Source organism: Hemiscyllium ocellatum, chromosome 4, assembly GCF_020745735.1.
Source record: "Hemiscyllium ocellatum isolate sHemOce1 chromosome 4, sHemOce1.pat.X.cur, whole genome shotgun sequence".
NCBI classification, from domain to species: domain Eukaryota; kingdom Metazoa; phylum Chordata; class Chondrichthyes; order Orectolobiformes; family Hemiscylliidae; genus Hemiscyllium; species Hemiscyllium ocellatum.
The window spans coordinates 19,643,707-19,668,862 of NC_083404.1; the positions used below are offsets into that span (position 1 = coordinate 19,643,707).

At 43.5% G+C, this 25,156-nt stretch overlaps 1 protein-coding gene across 4 annotated transcripts in view; it reads left to right on the plus strand.

Moving 5' to 3' along the window:
- Positions 1–371: 371 nt before the first annotated feature.
- rbbp8 (retinoblastoma binding protein 8) overlaps positions 372–25,156 on the plus strand; it is a 157,720-nt gene continuing 132,935 nt past the window's right edge. For 2 of the 4 annotated variants that reach the window (XM_060822817.1, XM_060822819.1), the window contains exons 1-2: positions 372–501; positions 3,063–3,224. Coding sequence is in view for 1 of the 4 variants with exons in the window: in XM_060822819.1 (XP_060678802.1) it covers positions 3,164–3,224 (61 nt within the window). In the remaining 3 variants the exon portion in view is untranslated. Of the gene's footprint in view, positions 525–3,062; positions 3,225–23,274; positions 23,425–25,156 lie in introns of all 4 variants that reach the window. The other 2 variants (XM_060822818.1, XM_060822815.1) reach the window with 2 other exon arrangements.

A 25,156-nucleotide genomic window follows, 5' to 3' on the forward strand; every position in this document is an offset into this window, starting at 1 on the left:
TCCTTACAGATGCTGCCAGACCTGCTGAGATTTTTCCAGCATTGTCTCTTATGTTTTCAGATTCCAGCATCCGCAGTAATTTGCTTTTACTCATTAGGGCGCGGCCCACTGATGGGCGGAGACCTTAGTAACGGGCGTGTCCTTATTGATTGACAGGGCGGCAGGGTCACATTGATTGGTGGAGACCACGGGGACGGGTGCGTCGTTGTTGACTGACAGGCCCATCCCACTGTAGGGCGGGGCCTCAAGGTGCGGCGAGGACTCCTTTCCGGGCGGTGTTGCCCCTATGTGTGCGGGGCTGCGCGTTCTCCGTCTTCTCATTGGTTGAGATCGGTGTCAATCACAGAGACCCGCCTCCTTTCCGGCCGGGCCGCTTCCCGTTCGGCTGCTTCCCGCTTCATTTCGAAGTTTTCCGTTGAATCGGGAGATGATACCGTCTCGAGCCGCGGAGTGGCTTGCTCAGGGTTAACGGGCTTCCTGCAGCGTGATTGACGGGACACTGTGAGTGTGAGAAACCGGGGCAGGTACATCGAGAGCGCGGCCGAGATGATGGAGAGAGCTGGGCAACGGGCGAGAGGGAGAAAGTGCCGGTTAAAGCAGAGGGGCTGGGGGATTTAGGAAATGAAGAGAGTGAAGGGTGAGATCGGACAGAGAGAACATTTCCATGTGTACATCACTGTCTGCAAAGTCCATTGTCCAGGTTTGCTGTAAATGTTGCCCATCCTGACCCGACGCCTCAGATTTGTCATGGTGCAGAAGGAGGCCATTCGGTCCACCGTGCCAAGGCTGACCCTCTGAGTGCCCACAGTTGTTGAGGCGGGGCGTTGGTGCGTGATTTTACAGATCCACGTTTAATGTCGCCGTAAAGCGTTTGTGCTTTCTACCTTTGGAGTTATAGAGATGTACAGCATGGAAACAGACCCTTCAGTCCAACTCTTCCATGCCGACCAGATATCCTAAACTAATATAATCCCATTTGCCAGCACTTAGCCCAACTCCCTCTCAACCCTATCTATTTGTATACCCATGCCTTACGTCAAGATGTGTTTTAATTGTACCAGCCTCCACCACTTCCTCTGGCAGCTCATTCCATACACACACCACCCTCTCTGTGAATAAAGTTGCCCCTTAGGTCCCTTTTATATTTTTCCCCTCTCACCCTAAACCTATGCCCTCTAGTTCTGGACTCCCCGACCCCAGGGAAAGGATCTTGTCTACTTCCCCAGCCATGCCCATTGTGATTTTATAAACCTCTATAAGGTCACCCTCGGCCTCCAGTGCTCCAGGGAAAACATCCCCAACCTATTCCGCCTCTCGGTTATAGAGTCATAGAGGTGTACAACATGGAAACAGACCCTTCGGTCCAACCCGTCCATGCCGACCAGATATTCCAACCCAATCTAGTCCCACCTGCCAGCACCCGGCCCATATCCCTCCAAACTCATCCTATTCATATACTCATCAAAATACCTCTTAAATGTTGCAATTGTACCAGCCTCCACCACATCCAGGGAAAAGACTTTTTTATTTATCTTATCCATGCCACTCATAATTTTGTAAACCTTTATAAGGTCACCCCTCTGCCTCCGATGCTCCATGGAAAACAGCCCCAGCCTGTTCAGCCTTTCCCTATAGCTCAACTCCTCCAACCCTGGCAACATCCTTATAAATATTTTCTGAGCCCTTTCAAGTTTCACAACATCTATTCGATAGGAAGGAGACCAGAATTGCATGCAATATTCCAACAGTGGCCTAACTAATATCCTGTACAGCTGCAACATTACTTCCCAACTCCTGTACTCAATACGCTGACCAATGAAGGAAAGCATACCAAACGCCGCCTTCACTATTCTATCTACCTGCAACTCCACTTTCAAGGAGCTATGAACCTGCACTCCAAGGTTTTTGTTCAGCAACACTCCCTAGGACCTTACCATTAATTGCATAATTCCTGATAAGATTTGCTTTCCCAAAATGCAGCACCTCTCATTTATCTGAATTAAACTCCATCTGCCACTTCTCAGCCCATTGGCCCACCTGGTCCAGATCCTGTTGTAATCCGAGTTAACCCTCCTCACTGTCCACTACACCGCCAATTTTAATGTCATCTGCAAACCTACTAACTGTACCTCTTATGCTCGCATCCAAATCATTTATATAAATGACAAAAGGTAGAGGACCTAGCACCAATCCTTGTGGCACTCCACTGGTCACAGGCCTCCAGTCTGAAAAACAACCCTCCACCACCACCCTCTGTCTTCTACCTTTTGAGCCAGTTCTGTATCCAAATGGCTAGTTCTCCCTGTATTCCATGAGATCCAACTTGCTAATCAGTCTCCCATGGGGAACCTTGTCGAGCGCCTTACTGAAGTTCATGTAGATCACATCAATATTCTTTGTTACTTCTTCAAAACACTCAATCGAGTTTGAGAGACATGATTTCCCACGAACAAGGCAAAGTTGACTATCCATAATCAGTCCTTGCCTTTTCAAACACATGTACATCCTGTCTCTCAGGTCAGGCTCACCGGTCTATAGTTCCCTGGCTTGTCTTTACTGCCCTTCTTAAACAGTGGCACCACGTTTGCCAACCTCCATTCTTCTGGCACCTCACCTGTGACTATTGATGATATGTCTCAGCAAGAGGCCCAGCAATCACTTCTCTAACTTCCCACTGTATTCTTGGGTATACCCGATTAAGTCCTGGGGATTTATCCACCTTTAACCGTTTCAAGACATTCAGCACTTCCTCTTCTGTAACCTGGACATTTTGCATGATGTCACTATCTATTTCCCTGCAGTCGAGACATTCTGAGCAATACTGAGGGCCTACAGTTTTCTTTTTTGCGGGATAAATCTATTTTGTCAACGCAAGTATTACTACTGGATTGTGTTACTGATTTTATAGTGGAGGCTGATTTTATAAACATGATGCTCAAAAACATGAGCATTAGTGGTTTTGTTTTGCTGTAGAATGCAGTTCCATGACAATGAATACAGTACTACAAGGAGGTATTGTCCTGTCTGAGACCCTTCAACTGTGATCTCTGCTTTCCCATCAGTGTTCCGATGAGGCTACTTCCATACAGCAAGTAATCCTCCATAGTTCCTGCGACTGACACATGTTGCCTCCTTTCTTGATGGTGGCGAAGGCAGCACCACGATGATTGGTAGGGGTATCTTCTTTATCCCAGATTTTCAGGAACGGTTGATGGAGATGACAGGTAAGCTCTGTTCCTCCAAGTTTGAAAATTTCTGGAATCCATTTAATACTCCAGTTTTTCCATCCTTCATGTGTCTCTTGACAGCTTGCTGGTCTCCTTCCTATTGGAAAGATGTTGCCAACTTGAAAGAGTTCAGTAAAGATTTATCAGGATTTTGCCAGGGTTGGAGAATTTGAGCTATTGGAGTAGGTTGAATAGACTAGGGTTGTTTTCCCTGGAGCATCGGAGGCTGAGGGTTATAGAGATTTACAAAACTGACGGGCATGGACAGGATAAATAGACAAAGTCTTTTCCCCGGATTGGGGGAGTCCACTAGAGTGCATAGGTTTAGGTTGAGAGGGGAAAGATATAAGAGACCTAAGGGGCATGTTTTTCATGTAGAGAGGGTGGTACTTAAATGGAATGAGCTGCCAGAGGAAGTGGTGAAGGCTAGTACAATTGCAACATTTAAAAGGCATCTGGATGGACATATGAATAGGAAGGGTTTGGAGAGATATGGGCCAGGTGCTGGCAAGTGGGACTAGGTTGTGTTGGGATATCTGTTCGGCATGGACGGGTTAGACCAAAAGGTCTGTTTCCATGCTGCACATCTCTATGACTAGGTGGGAGTCCAAGTCTTTGATGGGGAATTTGGGAGATTTCCTCACAATCCTCTGAGAATGTATTTAGGAGTTCAGAAAAAATAATCTGCTTTACGTCAGTTTCACCAACACCTTGAACCACCACAAAACATGACAGTTGTTCAATGGAGGCAGCCGCTTGGCTTCTGATTGCCAATACATCCGCCAGCATCGGGCCCTCCAACATCAATCTCCCACATGAAGGTCCCATCGCCACCAGCCCGCGCTGACCAGAAGGGGAAGCCCAGGTCCCCGGCCTGTTGCCATTTGCTGACAGGGCAAATGAGAATAGATCCATCTTTTCGGATGTTCAGAACTCAAGAGTTCTTTAAAGTACTCTCTAAATTGGTGGCAAATGTTTTCCTGTCTCTCAAAAGGGTACCAACCTTACTCCGCACCAGTTTGAGGCCAAGGGTGTTGGATCCATATATTGTCTTAGTTGCACTGAAGAAATTCTGGGTGTTTGTCAGAAAGGATTTGCAGTTCATTGGCTTCCTCAGTCCTGCATTGGTTCTTGATTTTGCTCAATCTTTGTAATTCTGGCGTTTGCTGTTTGAGATCTCCTCTTTGACTTGCTGGTGATATTGCTTTACTTGTCATGGAGACCTTTCCTCTTATTGTCAATAAGATCTTGCATGATGTGGTCATTCCAATCAAACCAGTCTTGGTATATCCTGATCTTGTAACCAATGTTATTTTTCACAGTGTGAGATGATAGCTGTCATCAACTCTTTCCAGATTTTCTCAACTCCATTAAAATGAGCACTTTGGAGATTTTGCTGAAGACATTATTGGAAATTTGCTTGTCTGTTTGGCTCTTCAAGCCTTACAACTTTGAGCTTTTTAGTAGATTTTCTTTGTATTCAAATGCTTCTGGTGGCATATATGTGCATAAAAGGCATATGATGTGCATAGAGAAATGGATAAGCCAGTGATCCTTCCAGCAGTCAACTACACTGATCATCAGTTTGGTAATAAAGTCTTTTGGTATTGGGATTGAATGATAACATAGTTGATCATATGTCAGTTATTTGATCGATGCCTTCAAGAAGCCTTGAAGTCTTTTTGAAGGGACAGTGCATTGGTGATTACCAATTGGTGTTCTACATATTTGGTGAGCAGGAAAATCCCACGAGTTGCAATTCTTCCTTCCCGATTGTCTCTTTCCAGAATTTAGCATCCTATCCAACCCCGGTATTGAAGTCTCCAAGCAGAATAATTTAATATTCCTTTTGGGATAGTTGATGAGTATAGTGTCCAGGGTGGAGTAGAAGCTGCCTTTAGGTTCGCCCCTGGCATCAAGAGTTGGAGTATAGGCATTCAGCTGCTTGCTAGTTCTTGGCACGTTGTAGGTGCATAGTCATGAGGTGATTGTGGATGCCAACAGTGAGCTCTGTGAGTTCACTGACAAGTCGTTCTTGATAGTGAATTCAATTCCTGCGTTGATCCTCGGCTTTCCTCCCCAGAAGAAGGTGTAACTTTTTTTTTGTCAGCTTTTTGCCAGCTTTGAGTTTTTTGCAGGACAACAATATTAATGTGGAAGTGCCTGAGCTCTCAGGCAAAAAAAGCAGTTCTTCATTCTGGCTGATTGTTTTGCTCGCTTTGACAAGGGTTCATACATTCCAAATTCCAAGATCAAAGTTGACTTTGATTCTTCAGAATTCAGGATGATGAGCCCACTGGATGTGGTGTTCCAGTCGGGTTGATGATGGAACAGAGTATGTTTAAGGAACTTTATCCAGCACCCTCCCTATTGGGGTGAACAAAGTGGATTTGAACAGAGCTGCTCAGTTGTGAAGAAAACTGCCAAAATGCTCTTCTATTCCTTTTTCAAGCAGCAAACTGAATCAAACTGTGCCTTCTCTGTGCTGGTCTAATGCTAGCAGCTTCCAGATTTCTCACTCCTGTCCCCATCTCCTGCCGATCACTGCAGGGCTTGTGTTGTGTGAGCTGTGGCTTGAATATATCTAGGTAGATGCCTGGTGTAGGACATCTTTTAACATGGGAATGTCATTGCATATCAGACACATGGCCCTTGACAGAGGATAGATCCAACTCTAGTGGCATGGGGAGCTTTGGGGATCTTGCTATTGCTGCAGTCTTCATCTATCATGGCAGCTATTGAAATATCTTCTGCCTGAATTGCCATTTGAGGGCCATTTTTCGATTGTGCTTCCCTCCAACTTTACTGTCATGGTCAGATGACAAAATGCATGCAATTATTTTTGAATAAATTTAATTGTGTTTAAGCAGCAATTGAAATGTGACAAGCAATTGAAATGACAAGTCATGGGCCCTGCCAGAAGTCGAGAACTTCTGATGATATCACTCTTTGGGTTGAAAGAAGACTTGATCCTCTTCTCAGCAAGATGGCAGTCCATAGAAGGACGTAAACGTACATAGAAGTTGCAACTTAGAAATTGCTCACAATGACTCAGTCAACTAATGTTGGTTTTGGTCTGCACCATGAGCAAATAACTCTAATCATGGTTAGTAGAAGCAATGCCTCCATTTACACTGACTGCTTCTTTGCTGCTAGACATTTTGCTGCTCTCTTTATCTATGCTATAGCACAAAACTGTTCTATGAACTCTTTTGTGAGGTACCTTTTCAAATACTTGTTGAAAATCTGCATATGTTCCATGCACTGCTTTCACATTTCAATTGCTGCTTAAACAACAATTAGACTTTTTCAAAAATAATTACTTGCATTTTGTCATCTCACCGCTGGATGTCTCAAAGCAGCAGCAATTAATAAATCACTTTTGAAATGTTCAAATGTAAGGTGGGAAATGCCCAATTTGCACACAACAAACACTTACGAGTGATAGATATGAGCCAAAACATCTTGTTTGGAATAATGCCATGTGATCTTTTACCTTAGCATGCAGGTTGGGGCCTTGGTTTAACAACACCTGTGTTAAAACAGTACTCCCTCAGTGTTGCAGTGGAGATTCAGTCTTGATTTTTGTTACTGCTACTAGTAATAAGGTTCAAACCTTATGACTAGCAGTTGAGAGTGCTACCCACTAAGGTTTAATCCCTATACAATCACATGCATATTGGCTGTTCTTCACTAAACAATGCATTTTTAGTTGGTCATTAATTTTATCTTAAATTATATTAATTAAGGTTTGTAGAATTGATTTGCATTTGCTAACTTGGGGTCAGCACGTTGGGGAGAGTAAGATTGACGAGTTTACATGTCAGAGTTTAAATTAGAGTGATGCTGGAAAAGCACAGCAGTTCAGGCAGCATCCAAGGAGCAGTAAAATCTACGTTTCGGGCAAAAGTCCTTCATCAGGAGTACAGGCAGAGTGCCTGAAGGGTGGAAAGATAAATGAGAGGAGGGTGGGGGTGAGGAGAAAGTAGCATAGAGTACAATAGGTGAGTGGGGGAAGAGGATGAAGATGATAGGTCAGGGAGGAGGGTGGAGTGGATAGGTGGAAAGGAAGATAGATAGGTAAGACAAATCATGGGGACAGTGCTGAGCTGGACGTTTGGAGCTGGGGTGAGGTGGGGGAAGGGGAAATGAGGAAACTGGTGAAGTCCACATTGATGCCCTAGGGTTGAAGTGTTCCGAGGTGGAAGATGAGGCCTTCTTCCTTCAGGCGTCAGACGGTGAGGTCCCGTCCAACTTTTGAGGACCTCTTCGCCCACCTTCAACACACTGCATCCACCTGGACACCCCGTGCTGGCCAATTACCCGCTCTCAACCTCTTCATTTCCAACTGCCGCCGGGACATTAACCGCCTCAATCTGTCTACCCCCCCACCCCCCAACTCCAGCCTTTCACCCTCACAACGCGCAGCCCTCCAATCCTGACCTCACCATCAAGTCAGCAGATAAAAGGGGCCATGACCACGGCCTCCAAGTCCTCCATGTCTTCCTCTCCCGACGTCCCCAACACTACCCTTCCACCGACACTCTTATTCGTTTGGCTGAACTGGTCCTCACCCTTAACAACTTCTCCTTCGAATCCTTCCACTTCCTCCAGTCCAATGAGGTAACCATGGGCACCCGTATGGGCCCCAGCTATGCCTGTCTCTTTGGCTATGTAGAACTGTCGATCTTCCGTAATTACACCGGCACCATTCCCCACCTCTTCTTCCATTACATTGCTAACTGCATTGGCGCCACCTCGTGCTCCTGCGAGGAGGTTGAACGATTCATCAACTTCATTAATGCATTCCACCCTGACCTTAAATTTACCTGGACCATCTCTGACACCTCCCTCCCCTTCCTGGATACCTCCATCTCCATTAGTGACGACCGACTTGACACTGACATTTTTTGCAAACCCACCGACTCCCAACCTACCTGGATTACGCCTCTTCCCACCCTACCTCTTGCAAAAATGCCATCCACTATTCCCAATTCCTCCGCCTCCGCCATATCTGCTCCCAGGAGGACCAATTCCACCGCAGAACACACCAGATAGCAGCCTCCTTTAGAGACTGCAGTTTCCCTTCCCACATGGTTAAAGATGCCCTTCAATGCATCTCGTCCACATCCTGCACCTCTGCCCTCCGACTCCCACCCCTCCAACCGTAACAAGGACAGAGCTCCCTTGGTGCTCACCTTCCACCCTACCAACCTTTGCATAATCCAAATCATCTGCCGACATTTCCACCACCTCCAAACTGACCCCACCACCAGGGATATATTTCCCTCCCCACCCCTTTCCGCCTTCTGCAAAGACCATTCCTTTTGTGACTACCCGGTCAGGTCCACACCCGCCCCAACAACCCACCCTCCCGTCCTGGCACTTTCCCCCGCCACCGCAGGAATTTCAAAACCTGCGCCCACACCTTCTCACTCACTTCCATCCAAGGCCCCAAAGGAGCCTTCCACATCCATCAAAGTTTTACCTGCACATCCACCAATATCATTTATTGTATCCGTTGCTCCCGATGCGGTCTCCTCTACATTGGGGAGACTGGACGCCTCCTAGCAGAGCGCTTTAGGGAACATCTCTGGGACACGCATCAATCAACCCACCGCCCTGTGGCCCAACATTTCAACTCCTCCTCCCACTCTGCCGAGGACATGGAGGTCCTGGACCTCCTTCACCACTGCTCCCTCACCACCAGACGCCTGGAGGAAAAACGCCTCCTGTTCCGCCTCAGAACACTTTAACCCCATGGCATCAATGTGGACTTCACCAGTTTCCTCATTTCCCCTTCTCCCAACTCACCCCAGCTCCAAGCTTCTAGCTCAGCGCTGTCCCCATGACTTGTCCGGATTTGTCCTACCGGCCTACCTTCCTTTTCACCTATCCACTCCACCCTCCTCCCTGACCTATCACCTTCATCCCCTCCCCCACTCACCTATTGTACTCTGTTACTTTCTCCCCACCCTCCTCTCATTTATCTCTCCACCCTTCAGGCTGTCTGCCTGTATTCCTGATGAAGGGCTTTTGCTCGAAACGTCGATTTTTATTGCTCCTCGGATGCTGCCTGAACTGCTGTGCTTTTTCAGCACCACTCTCATCTAAACTCTAGTTTCCAGCATCTGCAGTCATTGTTTTTACCAAGTTTACATGTCAGTTTCTTATGGCCTCCAAAAACTCTGGTGACTGCTGTGCAAACACTCTATAGACATTGAATGTTGGAGGACTGTACAAAGTTCTTATGTTTGTTTTTATTCTGGTTATGAGTGGACCAGGAGAGCTACTTTTTAAAATTTTACCTTTTACTCTTACCACTGAATTGGCAGTGAAGTGCATTTCTGGTTTTGACTATGCTCCTAAAGATTGAAGGTAAGGGACCCAGAAAAATTAGACTTTTAGCAGGCTCATGCAATTTAACAAAATCAACATGATGACTCTGAATCAGTTAAGTTAAAGTAAGACTGATTCAATTTGGCTGAAAAGTTAGCTTAAAATAAAATCACAAAATACAGGAATAATCTGTGGAGAGAGAAACACTTTAATGTTTAAAATTTGTAACTTTGTCAGATTCTAAAAGTAACTTTTTTTTTGGACTTACTGTACCTTGGAAAGTAACAGAATGCTTGGATGTTAAATAGATTCATAGAGATGTACAGCATGGAAACAGACCCTTTGGTCCAACCCATCCACGCCGACCAGATATGCCAACCCAATCTAGTCTCATCTGCCAGCCAGCACCCGGCCCATATCCCTCCAAACCCTTCCTATTCATATACCCATCCAAATGCCTCTTAAATGTTGCAATTGTACCAATCTCCACCACTTCCTCTGGCAGCTCATACCACCCTCTGTGTGAAAAAGTTGCCCCTTAAGTCTCTTTTATATCTTTCCCCTCTCACCCTAAACCTATGCCCTCTAGTTCTGGACTCCCCGACCCCAGGGAAAAGACTTTGCCTATTTACCCTATCCATGCCCCTCATAATTTTGTAAATCTCTACAAGGTCATCCCTCAGCCTCCGATGCTGCAGGGAAAACAGCCTCAGCCTGTTCAGCCTCTCCCTATTGCTCAAATCTTCCAACCCTGGCAACATCCTTATAAATATTTTCTGAGCCCTTTCAAGTTTCACAACATCTTTCCAATAGGAAGGAGACCAGATTTGCATGCAATATTCCAATAGTGGTCTGACCAATGTCCTGTACAGCTGCAACATGACCTCCCAACTCCTGTACTCAATATTCTGACCAATAAAGGAAAGCATACCAAATGCCGCCTTCGCTATTCTATCTACCTGCGACTCCACTTTCAAGGACCTATGTACCTGCACTCCAAAGTCTCTTTGTTCAGCAACACTCCCTAGGACCTTACCATTAATTGTATAAGTCCAGCTAAGATTTGTTTTCCCAAAGTGCAGCACCTTGCATATATCTGAATTAAACTCCATCTGCCACTTCTCAGCCCATTGGCCCATCTGGTCCAGATCCTGTTGTAATCTGAGGTCATTCTCTCTGCTGTCCACTACACTTCCAATTTTGGTGTAATCTGCAAACTTCCTAACTGTACCTCTTATGATTGCATCCAAATCATTTATGTAAGTGACAAAAAGTAGAAGGCTCAGCACCGATCCTTGTGGCACTCCACTGGTCACAGGCTTCCAGTCTGAAAAACAACCCTCCACCAACACCCACTGTCTTCTACCTTTGAGCTAGTTCTGTATCCAAATGGCTAGTTCTCCCTTTATCCCATGAGATCTAACGTTGCTAATCAGTCTCCCATGGGGAACCTTGTTGAACGCCTTACTGAAGTCCATATAGGTCACATCTACCACTCTGCCCTCATCAATCCTCTTTGTTACTTCTTCAAAAAACTCAATCAAGTTTGTGAGACATGATTTCCCACGCACAAAACCCATGTTGGCTATCCCTTATCTGTCATTGCCTTTCCAAATACATGTACATCCTGTCTCTCAGGATTCCCTCCAACAACTTGCCCACTACTGAGGTCAGGCTCGCTGGCTATAGTTCCCTGGTTTGTCCTTACTACCCTTCTTAAACAGTGGCACCACATTTGCCAGCCTCCAGTCTTCCGGCACTTCACCTGTGACTATCGATGATATAAATATCTCAGCAAGAGGCCCTGCAATCACTTCTCTGGCTTCCCATAGTATCCTAAGGTACATCTGATCAGGTCCTGGGGATTTATCCACTTTTATGCATTTCAAGACATCCAACATTCCTCCTCTTTAATATGGACATGTTGCAAGATGTCACCATCTACTTCCCTACAGTCTATATCTTCCATATCCTTTTCCACAGTAAATACTGATGCAAAATATTCACTTAGTATCTCCCTCATTTTCTGCAGCTCCACACAAAGGCTGCCTTGCTGATCTTTGAAGGGTCCTATTCTCTCCCTAGTTACCCTTTTGTCCTTAATGTATTTGTTAAAACTCTTTGGATTCTCCTTAATTCTATTTGCCAAAGCTATCTCATGTCCCCTTTTTGCCCTCCTGATTTCCCTTTTAGGTATACTCCTACTTCCTTTATATTCTTCTAAGGATTCACTCGATCTATCCTGTCTATACCTGACATATGCTTCCTTCTTTATCTTAACCAAACCCTCAACTTCTTCAGTCAACCAGCATTCCCTGTATCTACCAGCTTTTCCTTTCACCCTAACAGTAATATACTTTCTCTGGATTCTCGTTATCTCATTTCTGAAGGCTTCCCATTTTCCAGCTATCCCTTTACCTGTGAAAATCTGGTCCCAATCAGCTTTCGAAAGTTTTTAGATCTAGTCTATCCATTTCCATCATTATTTGCAATCTAATAGAATTACGGTCGCTGGCTCCAACGTGCTCCCCCACTGACATCTCAGTCACCTGCCCTGCCTTATTTCCCAAGAGTAGGTCGAATTTTGCACCTTCTCTAGCATGTACATCCACATAATGAATCAGAAAATTGTCTTGTACACACTTAACAAATTCCTCTCCATCTAATCCCTTAACATAGACTGGGACTGCCATAGTGTTTGAAAAATTAAAATCTCCTACCATGACCACCCTATTTTTCTTACAGATAGCTGAGATCTCCTTACAAGTTGGTTTCTCATTTCCCTCTGACTATTAGGGGGTTTATGCCCAAAACGTCGAATCTACTCTCACCTTGACCTCCTTCCACCTATCGCATCTCCATCACCCCTCCCCCAAGTCCCTCCTCCCTACCTTTTATCTTCGCCTGCTGGACACACTTTCCTCATTCCTGAAGAAGGGCTTATGTCCAAAACATCGAATCTCCTGTTCCTTGGATGCTGCCTGACCTGCTGCGCTTTTCCAGCAACACATTTTCAGGTCTATAATACAATCCCAATAAGGTGATCATCCCTTTCTTATTTCTCAGTTCCACATAAATAACTTCCCTGGATGTATTTCTGGGAATATCTTCCCTCAGCACAGCTGCAATGCTATCCCTTATCAAAAGTGCCACTCCCCCTCCTCTCTCACCTCCCTTTCTATCCTTCCTGTAGCATTTGTATCCTGGAACATTAAGCTGCGAGTCATGTCCATCCCTGAGCCATATTTCTGTAATTGGTATGATATCCCAGTCCCATGTTCCTAACCATGCCCTGAGTTCATCTGCCTTCCCTGTTAGGCCCCTTGCATTGAAATAAATGTAGTTTAATTTATTAGTCCTACCTTGTCCCTGCCTGCCCTGATTGTTTGACTCATTTCTGTTATCAACTGTAGCAGTCTCAGATTGATCTTATTCCTCACTATCTCCCTGGGGTTCACCCCTCTTTCCCCCCCCGCCGCCCCCCCCCCCCCCCCCCCCCCCCCATAACTGCCATCCATCACATACTGTTGCTGTTGCAAATTCCTCATTGCTTCTAACTGTGTCTCCAACCGATCCATTTGATCCGATAAGATTCACAGCCAGCAGCATTTATGGCAGATACAATCCGCAGTAACCCTTAAACTCTCTTTACACTCCCACATCTGACAAGTAGTACATATCACTCTATTAAAGGCCATTTTGGTGAATGAGCAAGCTAACTAATGGATGCTGAGAAAGTTCTCAGTTTGGGAAGGAGATGGCGGAAATTAAATACAGATATTGAAAGGTCAGAATTAAAAGTTTTCTTAGAATTTGAAAATTTATTTCAGAGCTATTTGTGTAAAACGTTTGTAATATTGCCGCAAAACATTAAACGTCACCAGAACAAAGGTATGAAGTAAACAAAAACATTTGGAGAAACTCTGAGGTCTAGCAAGATTTGTGCTTGTGTTTTGAGTCTACTGACTTGTGTTCAGAACTGAAGAAGAAGCAGAGAGACCTTCTGGCAGAGGCTGAGATGCATGATTGATGTGCTGCTTCTGGCTGAGGTTGATGTAAATGTTTTAGCCTTATCTTTTGCATTAGTATGGTGGGCTCTCTTCTCTCTTACCACTCCATCTATTGAAAATGCAAGATATTTGTGGAGACTCTTCCTGTGAGTCATTTACATCACCATTCATGACTGTGGCAGGATTGCAGAACCTAATCTGACCTATTTATATGGAATCGCTTAGTTCTCTATCACTTGCTTCTTATGCTTTTTGGTGCAGAAGTAGTCCTGTGTTGTAGCTTCACCAGATATAGAACCATACAGCGTAGAACAGGCCCTTCGGCCCTCAACGTTGCGCTGACCTGTGAACTATTCTCAGCTCGTCCCCCTAAACTATCTCCAAATCATTCATGTGCTTATCTAAGGATTGTTTAAATCTCCCTAATGTTGCTGAGTTGACGACATTAGCAGGTAGGGCATTCTACGCCCTTGCCACTTTCTGTATAAAGAACCTGCCTCTGACATCTGCCTTCAATCTATCACCCCTCAATTTGTAGTTATGCTCCCTTGTACACGCTGACATCATCATCCTAGGAAAAAGACTTTCACCGTCTACCCTATCTAATCCTCTTGATTTGGAGATGCCGGTGTTGGACTGGGGTGTACAAAGTTAAAAATCGCACAGCATCAGGTTATAGTCCAACAGGTTTAATTGGAAGCACACTCGCTTTCAGAGCGACGCTCCTTCATTAAGTGATTGTGGAGCCCTCCACAATCATCTGATGAAGGAGCGTCGCTCCGAAAGCTAGTGTGCTTCCAATTAAACCTGTTGGACTATAACCTGGTGTTGTGTGATTTTTAACTCTGGTCATTTTGTATGTCTCTAAGAAATCCCCTCTTCGCTGCCGCCTTGCTGATGAGAACAGGTTCAAGTCTCTCAGCCTTTCCTCATAAGACTTCCCTTCAGACCAGTCAACATCCTGGTAAATCTCCTCTGCACCTTTTCCAGTGCTTCCACATCCTTCTTGAAATTTGGGGACCAGAACTGTACACAATATTCCAAGTGTGGCTGCACCAGCATTTTGTATAGTTGCAGCATGATATTGCGGCTCTGGAACTCAATCCCTCTATGAATGAAACCTAACACGCCTATGCCTTAACAGCACTACCAACCTGGGTGGCAATTTTCAGGGATATGTGTGCATGGACTTCAAGATCCCTCTGCACATCCACACTACCAAGAATCTTTCCATCAACCCAGTACTCTGCCTCTCTGTTATTCTTCCCAAAGTGCACCACCTCACATTTAGCTGCATTGAACTCCATTTGCCACCTCTCGCCTCAATTCTGCAGTTCATCCAAGTCCCCTATAACATTATTTCACACTGTCTACTACTCCACTGATTTTAGTGTCATCTGCAAATTTACTAATCCATCTACCTATGCCTGCATCTAAGTCATTTATAAAAATAACAAACATCAGTGGTCCCAAAACAGATCCTTGTGGCACACCACTAGTAATTCGACTCCAGGTTGAATATTTTCCATCAACCACCACTCGCAGTCTTCTTTCAGAAAGCCAGTTTCTAATCCAAACTGCTAAATCACCCTCAATTCCATGCCTCTGCATTTTCTCCGACAACCTGCCATGTGGAACCTTATCAAAGGCTTTACTGAAGTCCACATATACCACGTCAACTGTCCTACCCTCACCTACATGCTTGGTCACCTTCTCAAAAAACTCAATGAGGTTTCTGAGATATGACCTGCCCTTGATGAAATCTGAAATCAAATTGTTGCTTGCTAGATGATTATAAATCTTATCTCTTATAATCCTTTCCAAAACCTTTCCGACAACAGAAGTAAGGCTCACTGGTCTATAATTACCTGGGTCATCTCTACTGCCTATCTTGAACAAGGGCACAACACTTGCAATCATTCAGTCCTCTGGTACTAAACCTGTAAACATTGACTACTCAAATATCAAAGCCAAAGGTTCTGCTATCTCCTCCCTAGCTTCCCAGAGAATCCTCGGATAAATCCCATCCGGCCCAGGGGACTTGTCTACTTTCACTCCTTCTAGAATTGATAACACCTGTTTGTAACTAACCTCGACCCTTTCTAGTCTAATATCTCGTACCTCATTCTTCTCCTCAACAATATTCTCCTTTTCCTGAGTGAAAACCGATGAGAAATATTTGTTTAGCACCTCTCCAATCTCCACACTCAACTTCCCACTTCTGTCTTTGATTGGCCCTATTCCTACCCTAATCATCCTTTTATTCCTCACATATCTATAGAAAGCTTTAGGATTCTCCTTTATTCTATTTGTTAAAGACTGCTCATGTCCTCTCTTTGCTCTTTGTAACTCTCTCTTTAAATCCTTCCTAGCTGATCTGTAACTCTCCATCGCCTCAACTGAACCATCTTGCCTCATCAACACAAGCCGCCTTCTTCTTCGTTACAAGAGATGCAGTTTCTGTTGTAACCACGGTTATCTTACCTTATCACTTCCTGCCTGCCTGACAGGGACATACCTATCAAGGACATGCAATATATGCTCCTTAAACCAGCTCCACATTTCCATTGTCTGCATCCCACTCCCCCATTCTATGCATCCTAATTCTTGTGTAATTGTATTATAATTGCTGTTGCCCCATCGATAACTCTTGACCTGTGGCATGTTTCCAACGCTAAACTAAAACGTAACTGAATTATAGTCATTCTCTCCAAAGTGCTCACCTACAACTAAATCAAACACCTAGCCTGGTTCATTACCAAGCATCAGATCCAGTGTGGCCTCCCCTCTTGTTGGCCCTTTGACATACTGTCAGGAAATCCTCCTGTACATATTGAACAAAGACTGATCCATCCGATGTACTGGAGTTATAGCATTTCCAGTCAAGGTTGGGGAAGTTAAAGTCCCCCATAATGACCACCCCCTCCCTTTCAGTCCTACCCAGAATAATTTTGCTAATCCTCTCTTCCGTCTCCCTGGAACTCTGCGGAGGCCTATTAAAAAAATCTCCAAGCAGTGTGACCTCTCCTCTCCTGTTTCTAACCTCAGCCCACACTACCTCAGTAGATGAGTCCTCATCAAAAGTTCTCTGTCACTGTATACTATCCTTGACTAACAAGGCCACGCCTCCCCCTCTTTTACTGCCTTGCCTGTTCTTAATGAAAGATCTAAGCCCTGGAACCTGCAATATCCATTCCTCATCCTGCTCTATCCATGTCTCCAAAATGGCCACAACATCAAAATCCCAGGTACCTATCCATGCTGCAAGTTCACCTACCTCATTTCGCATACTTCTGGCGTTGAAGTAGACACACTTCAAACCACTTAACTGTCTGCCAGCATATTCCTGTGACCCTGAAATCCTGTCCCTGTCCTTCCTACTCACATCCTCCTGTGCACTGCAACTGCACCTCCGGTTCCCATCCCCCTGCTGAGCTAGTTTGAATCTACCCGAATAGCACCAGCAAATTTCCCACCCAGAATATTAGTGCCCCTCTGGTTCAAGTGAAGACCGTCCTGTTTGTACAAGTCCCACTTTCCCCAGAATGAGCCCCAATTATCCAAGAACATGAAATCCTCCCTCCTGCAGCCATGTGTTCAGCTGATATTTCTCCCTATTCCTTGCCTCGCTATCACGTGGTACGGGTAACAAACCAGATCGTGCTTTACATCCCTATCCCTCTTTCTACCTATGTTGTTGGTACCTACATGGACAACGACTTGCGGCTGGTCACCCTCTCCCTTCAGGACCCCAAATATACGATCCGAGACATCACGGACCCTGGCACCTGGGAGGCAACACACCAACTGAGAGTCTCGTTCGCTCCCCACAAACCTATCTGAGCCTCTAACTATTGAGTCCCCAATGACTAACACTCTTCTCCTTTCCCTCCTTCCCTTCTGTGCAATAGGGCTGGTCTCTGTGCCAAAGACCTGAGCCCCACTGCATCGCCCTGGTAAGTCATCCCCCTCAACAGTATCCAAAACGGTATACATGTTTTTCAGGGGAACAACCACAGGTGATCCCTCCACTGACTGTGTTTTTTCCCCCTTCAAAGAGTCACCCAGCTTTCTTCGTGCCTAGGAGTAACTACTTCCCTGTAAATCTTATCCATCACAGCCTCTGCCTCCCGAATGATCCACAGTTCATCCAGCTCCTGCTCTAGTTCCCTAACACGGTCTTGGAGCAGCGAGAGCTGGGTGCACTTCCTGCAGATGTCAGAAAGCACTGACTTATATAGCTGGATGGAAATAAAAATAAAAGTCCCTCCTTTCCCAGAAACCTCTGCTCTCTGACGTCAAATTTAAAAGCACGAATCAGTGACTCACTGCTCCTGGCAGGCCCCTGGTGCAAGCTCCCGCCCTTCCTGTTGCTGCTGTCGCTGAAAAACAGAAATGGAGGACTCCCGCGCTCGTAAGTTTTTAAAGGTTCAACTCAGTGACTCACTGCTTCCGGCAGACTCCTGGTGCAAACTCCCACTCTTCGAGTTGCTGCTGCCTCAGAAAAACAGAAATGGATTGTCAACTTATTTTTATCTATGCTTGGTGCTGTTCCTGAGCACGCTGCTGCAATGTTCATTGAACCAAGGTTGATCCCATGGCTTGATGGTAATGGTAGTTTGTTTGGGTGTTGGGGGATATGGTGAGATAGGACAGGTCATGAAGTTGCAGATTTTGTTTGAATTTCTGATGCCGATGGCTTCAGCACCAAATGGATGCCCTGCTTTGAGTTGCTAGGTGTGTTCAAAATCTATCCCTTTCAGTACCGTCTTTTGTTACTAGCCTCAGCACCTGTCCAGACCCAGTCTTGAAATGTTATCTTTTATGGCTTTGCACACCTTGGTAAGAAATTGTGCAGCCCAGCCACACGTTTTCTGTTGGATATTGAAGTTCTCCACCCATAGTACATTCTGCTCCCTCACTGCCCTCAGTGTTTCTTCCAAACGGTGTTCATTTTGGGGGGCACCTAATTCTTCATCTGAGGGTGAGTCACTTGAATTCAAATTCCACCATCTGATATGGTGGGTGTCTAATCTGGTCTCCAGAGAAATACTTTGGTCTCTATTTGTTCAGTGATAATACCACTAGGCTATTGACTCCTTTTGCTTGTGTACAAATAACAATGTCTTCCATTTCCAGACAGTAACAATGAAGCTAAATTGATTACTCTTCCAATTTTTTGAGTATACTCATCTATGTTTTCTAAAGTTGGAACTCTTAGCTGTCTACTTATTTTAATGATGGATGTTTTACATAGGTAATCTCACATATAAATTTCAATGATAGGACCTAGTTTCTGGCCATATTGCGTGATTTATCACGATATATTTCTAAACAATTCGAACGTAATCTTGATCCTTTGTAGTTTTGCCTCTGCTCTATTTGCCACAGGTATTTCTTTACCCTCCACAACTTTCTCAACCTCAGCATTCCTCTGGGATTCTGTAATGAGTCAAATTCAGAAAATGTGGGACTCCAGTTGAGATGATTCACCATATCATAATTTTGTTGACTGAGAAGACCTGATTAAGATGTATAGAGTTATGAGGGACCCCTCTAGTTCCCCTCAATAATGAGGGGAAATTACTTTGTGAACGCTAGGAGATTTAGACAGTGTTTGAGGGAAAGCATTATTTTTAGTCAGTGTTGGAATCTGAATGGAGTGCCTAGGAGGGTATTTGAGACAGGAAACCTCACAATCTTTTTAAAAAATATAAATAAACTAGGATGAGTGTTTGAAAAATGACATAACATTCAAGGATATGGTCAAGTGCTGTAAGTGGGCCTAGAGTAAATTGTATGATTCAATATCTCTTTATTCCAGATCCTTTGTATCAAAAGCTAACATAGTTTACCTTCATAATTGCTTGCTACTGTATTAACTGAAGATGGTGGTTTACCAGCATTTTCTCAGGAGCAATTAGAAATGAGAAGCAAATGTTAGATTTTTGAATCATCTATAAGGATGGATAAGCTTTCTCCCATGTGGAGTTGTGCCCTTTGGGTTAAAGACCAACATTTCATGAGCCTCTTTTGATATCCTTAAAATGTGTGTACTGACTTTTAATGATTTATGATTTTGGACTCCCAAAATTTCTTTATCCTTCTAAAGTGTGCCCGGGTTCTTACCATTTCTAAATACAAAATTTTAATTAATCTTGGACTCCTAAATTGCCTCACACTTGGAGTTAGGCTGATTAAGTCTAATCTGCCTACCACCCTTTTGCACTACTAGTGCTTTCTCCAAAGTTTATTATTTTATAAAGTGCGGATTTCACTGGGAAAGCTAACATTTGTTTCTCATTTCTAATTGCTCCTGAGAAAATGCTGGTAAACCACCATCTTCAGTTAATACAGTCCACCTAATGTGGTTTCTCCATGGTGTTAGGAAGGGAGTTCCAGACTTCGGATTATGACTGAAAGAATGGTAATTGTAGAACATAGTCAGATGGTGTGTGCCATGGATGTAAATTTGCACATTGTGATGTTCCCAAATGTCTGCTGACTTTGTCCTTCTAGGTCTTGGAGTTCACAGGTTTAGCAGGCACTGATACTCACTGTTCCACCCTTTCTCGGTGATGGTTGAGATGCTGAATAAAGTGCTGATTTGTCATAGATGGTGTCAAGTTTCTTGAATGTTGTTCAAGCCATACTCAAGGCAAGCAGAGAATATTCTTTTACACTCCGGCCTTGTAGATGGTGGTCAGGCTTTGTGAGGAGTCGGGAGGTCAGGTACTCTCCTCAGAATTTCCAATCTCTAACCTGTTCTTGCAAATGCACTGTATAAATGATTGGTAAGGTTTTGCTCAACAGTAACTCATAAGATGGTGATAGAGCTGGAGTCACTGATGGTAATGACATTGAATATCAAGTGGTGCTGGTAAGCTTCCCTCTTGGAGATGGAGAATGAATGAATGTTTTATTGACGCTATTAGCCAAGCCTGAATGTTATCTGAGTGTTGCTGCAGATGGACGTGGACTTCGACAGTATCTGAGGAAATTCGGATAATAGTGAAATTGTGCATTCATCAGCACACATTTCCGCCTTTGATCTTGTGGGGAATGTCATTGATGAAGTTGCTGAAGACATTTGAGTCAGAATCTGAGGAGCTCCTGCCGTGAACTCCTTTGACTGTGAAAATTCACCTGCATACATCACAACATTTATTTTTAATAGTTATGTCTCTAACCAGTGAGAGTTTTCACTTAATTTCCATGGACTTCTGTCCAGGATCCTTGATGTCAAGAACAATCATTTGCACCTAAGTTCTTGAGTTCAGCTGTTTTGCCTGTGTTTGGAATAAAGCTGTAATATGGTCAGAAACTGCATGCACTTTGTGGAATCCAAACTGAGAGTTAGTAAATGCCACTTGGTTACGCAGTCGACTGATGATATTTGAGAGGCAGCTGATTGGATGATAGTTGGATTGTCCCACTTGTGGATAGAATGTACCTGAAAAATTTTACACATCGTTGAGTACACACCAGTGTTGAACTCTACTGGGCAGCTTGTTCAGGCGTGCCGCTAATCCTGAAGCATAGGTATTAAGTTTGACCTTAAGTAATCCTGTTTTCTAGCTTTGAGTAAAAAGTGAGGTCTGCAGATGCTGGAGATCAGAGCTGAAAATGTGTTGCTAGTTAAAGCACAGCAGGTTAGGCAGCATCCAAGGAACAGGAAATTCGACGTTTCGGGCCAGAGCCCTTCTTGGCTTTGCTGGTTAACAGGTCATTTTTTTTAAGTGCGCCTGGAGCAGCTGCTGGCATGCCCTTCTGCACTTTTCATTGAACTAGAGTACATCCTTTGGCTTAATTTTAATGGTAAAATGGGTGGATATGCTGGGCCATGAAGTTACAGGTTGTGATTAAATTTGCTGCTTCTTGATGCTCAGTTTGGATTTGTTGGATTTGTCTGAATTTACACCATTTAGCATGGTGGTAGTGCACATACCCTCCCTCGAGTCATTTTCAACAATGCTGGAAAATTGCAATGTGACTTTGTCTTCAGAAGGACAGTGTGGTGGTTACTCCTACTGGGTTATTCTCACTCATGTACAGATTAATCTGTGACACATAAATTGGTGATGGAAAATCTAATAGATCTTTCCCTCTTGGCACCCTCATCATCTGTTGCAAGCCCAGTCTAACAGATATATTCCTTGGGACTCCGAAGTAAATTGCAAGATCTTGAGTACTTTGGTGTATTACCCTATCCTTTGTTTAAATAAATTTAGTTCAGTAATGGCTGTATGTAGCTAGATGTGCGTTAATTCTGCACATTGCAACAAAATCTATGGGAGGGAGAAGTAGGTGGGACAGAGGGCACAAATGAGGGGACTGATGGGAAGAGTGAGGGACCAGATGTGAAGAAGGGGCCATGAGGAGGCAAACAATTTCTGTAGGAGGGTGAGCATGGGAAAGAGAGAGAGGGTACATGCTGCGGTGTGGGGGTTGAGGGAGAAGACAGCAGTTGTACAAGAGCAAGGGGTCAGGCAGAAGAGTGAGGGAATTGTGTTGGTAGATGGGGGGTTTAAGTGTGTGTGAAAAGACAGAGCACACAACAATGAAGTCTTCAGAATGATGAAGATGTTGGTTCATGGCAATCATTTTCACGTGGATTGATTTGAATGGGGAGGCTGTTGTGTTACAGCTCGGTTGCTGAGTATAAAACAGTCCCTTTTTAAAAAATTTATTTATTCACAGTATGATACCATGCTGGCTAGGCAAACATTTATTGCTCATTCCTAATTGACTAGAAAGCAGTTAATAAACAACCACATTGCTGTGGTCTTGGAGCCACATGTAGGCCAGAGAGGTAAGGATGGCAATTTCCTTAAAGTGAACCAGATGGGATTTCCTAATCAATAATGACTTCATTGTCATCATTAGACTCTTATTTCCACAATTTTTTTTATTGAATTCAAATTCCACCATGTACCATGGGAAGATTCAGACCTGGGCTCCCAGAACATTACCTGGGTCAACCACCTAATGATAATGGCGCTAGGCCATTGCCTCCCCTTGCCAGCAGTCAAAGATGTTACTTACTTTGGCACAAGGTCTTTTTCTGGAGAATGATATCCTTACGTAATAGCAGAGTGAAATATCACAATAGAAGGGGATTTTTGGTTGATTTAAATGGGAAATCTTTTATGTTGTTAATATAGGTTGCCTACTGAATAGTGTTTACTCGCTATTGATTTTTGGCTTGTTTGATCATGTAACCTTCCCAGGCAGTCACTTGAAATTCAAATATGCTTTCCAAAGTTATTAGTCGATATGGGGATCATACCAATTTTGCAATCATTACTTTGCAATCAAACTGTCTAATTATCTTAGAATCCTATCTTCTGGTGTTGTGGAGAACTTTATTTTATACAATTTAAAAAAAAATACGATGGAACCACCATTTCTTTATCCTATTTAATTATCGAGTGAGGAAAAAAACACTTATTCTAAAATATTTTTCCACAGGACACATTTTTTGATGTAATTTCTAACTCAGTAAGTATTTTATTTGAATATCCAATTAAAAAACTTTGCTTTATGTCTGCATTGCATATTATTTGGGTGTGCCATTATCAAATATTTTTAGTTTTGTTCTGATTACTTCTGATCAGGCTTAAACTTGCGATGTATGATGTCAGTATTCGTTTTTGTTGCCACCATGACATTTTTAAAAAAAACTTTCTTCTTTGTAGCGCACAATTAATGTGGCCTTACAAGAACCTTGCACAAATACTTTGACACCCGGGAGCATTTGGATCTGCCTCAAAGTTCGTTTGCCAAAAATTATTTACATTCTGCTGTCTTGTTCTAATGTGGAAGTAGTCCAACTTTCTGTAGAAGAGGTGAGTTTTAAAACTAAATTGAAAGTTGCTGACTGGTCAAACGTTGCATAGACCGTTTACAGTAAAAATTTTAATATTGAGTAGAATATGATGGTAAGCACAATCTTCCAATTAGTTTGAGTTTGTGCATTGTTTGGAAATTACATTGCAAGCTTTTTGCTTTGAAAAATAAAGCTTCTCTGATCTTTGGCAAACATGTAGCATGAGAATAATTCTACCACTCAGCAGATATTCCATTGCATTGCTCAATGTTATTCATCTCCTCATCTGATCTTTGTCCTTCCCACTTTATTGCCTCAAATTATTGCTGTTCATTTTTGCTTGTGTCTTTCCTCTCTGTGTCATATTCACAGCCACTGTAATTACTCTGGGAGTAGGCACATTCATGTTGTACTGGGCTCAAGTTTCATGTTCATATATTTAAAAAAAAAATTAAAATCCTGGATTGTTGCCTCATATAATAGTGGATTGAAACCGCCTCCTCCCCATCTCCAACCACATGGTTTCATCTGATAACTTGCAACTGACTGAAACTTTGTTTTGAACAGATAGACATTTGTAGTGAATATCTTAAAGAATACATTTTTATTTCAATCATCTTTAAATATCTGTTTCTAATTCCTTATTGTGCCTTATCAAAGTCCAAAATTTTCATGCAGCTAAATTGTCGAATTAATAGTACACATTGTAGGCTGTCATAGATTACCATGTTCATGGCCCGATATCAATACTCCATCAAATGGTGACGCTGTTAGTTTAAAAATCAGAATTTCAGCATCAGCTGCTTGTTGCTGTGTTGTCAGTCACGGAAAAATGCCAAGTCTGGGCTGTACAAGTACATCTCTTATGCAGCATTCAAATAATAGCTTCCAGCAACCAATACTTTTGGTATGAATTTCCGGCTTTTATTACCAGTCACGCACCTGTCTTCACTAAGTAGAAGGTGCCACACAATTGGACTAATGTTGCATTCCAGGTTTGGAGGGAAGCAGTGTGATATACTATGAAAATCGTCGTGTGCTACTTGAGTTCATCACTGCCGTGGCACTTTCCTCCGATGTTGTATCAAACCAGCTGTCAAAAACACTATTTTGGATCAGCTAGATGCTTTTAAATCAATACATGGTAGCTTTCAAATGTATTGAGGGTTTGAAAACTCCCATCACTTTCTGAAGTCATTTAAATTTTAATAATTGTGAGTGATATTCTGCACGTGTACCTGGATAGCAGAGTTGGAGTAAAGTGGTGTTAACAAAGAAGTATATGGCTAGAAGCAAGATTGCAAAACCGGTCCCCATTCTGATATTACAGTAATGTATGGCCTCGAGATGAGACTGGATATGGAGCAAAGTAGATTATTTATTGATTATGTTTTGGATTTTCATCTCTGGTTTGGGAAATACTTGTTGAGGCATTTCCCTACTTCACCAAACTGACCCCTCAGCCCCTCCAATGTTTTCATTTTGTAAGGATATGTACAATGTTAGGGTCTGCTGTCTCCTATGCAGATCCAGGGCAGCATTAGTGAAGGGTAGATGCCTCAACACTCACCTTATTCATATCCCTCTGTAACCCATCCATACCCAATTTCTTCTTTGCATCTTCCTTTGGCATTCAACTAGTCTCCATTGCACAAACTTCATAAACCCCTATAATAGCAACAGGATGGCTTTGAAATGGATGTAAAAGAAAATAAGCATGTAATGATCTGAGAGCTGTCACTGAAGTATGC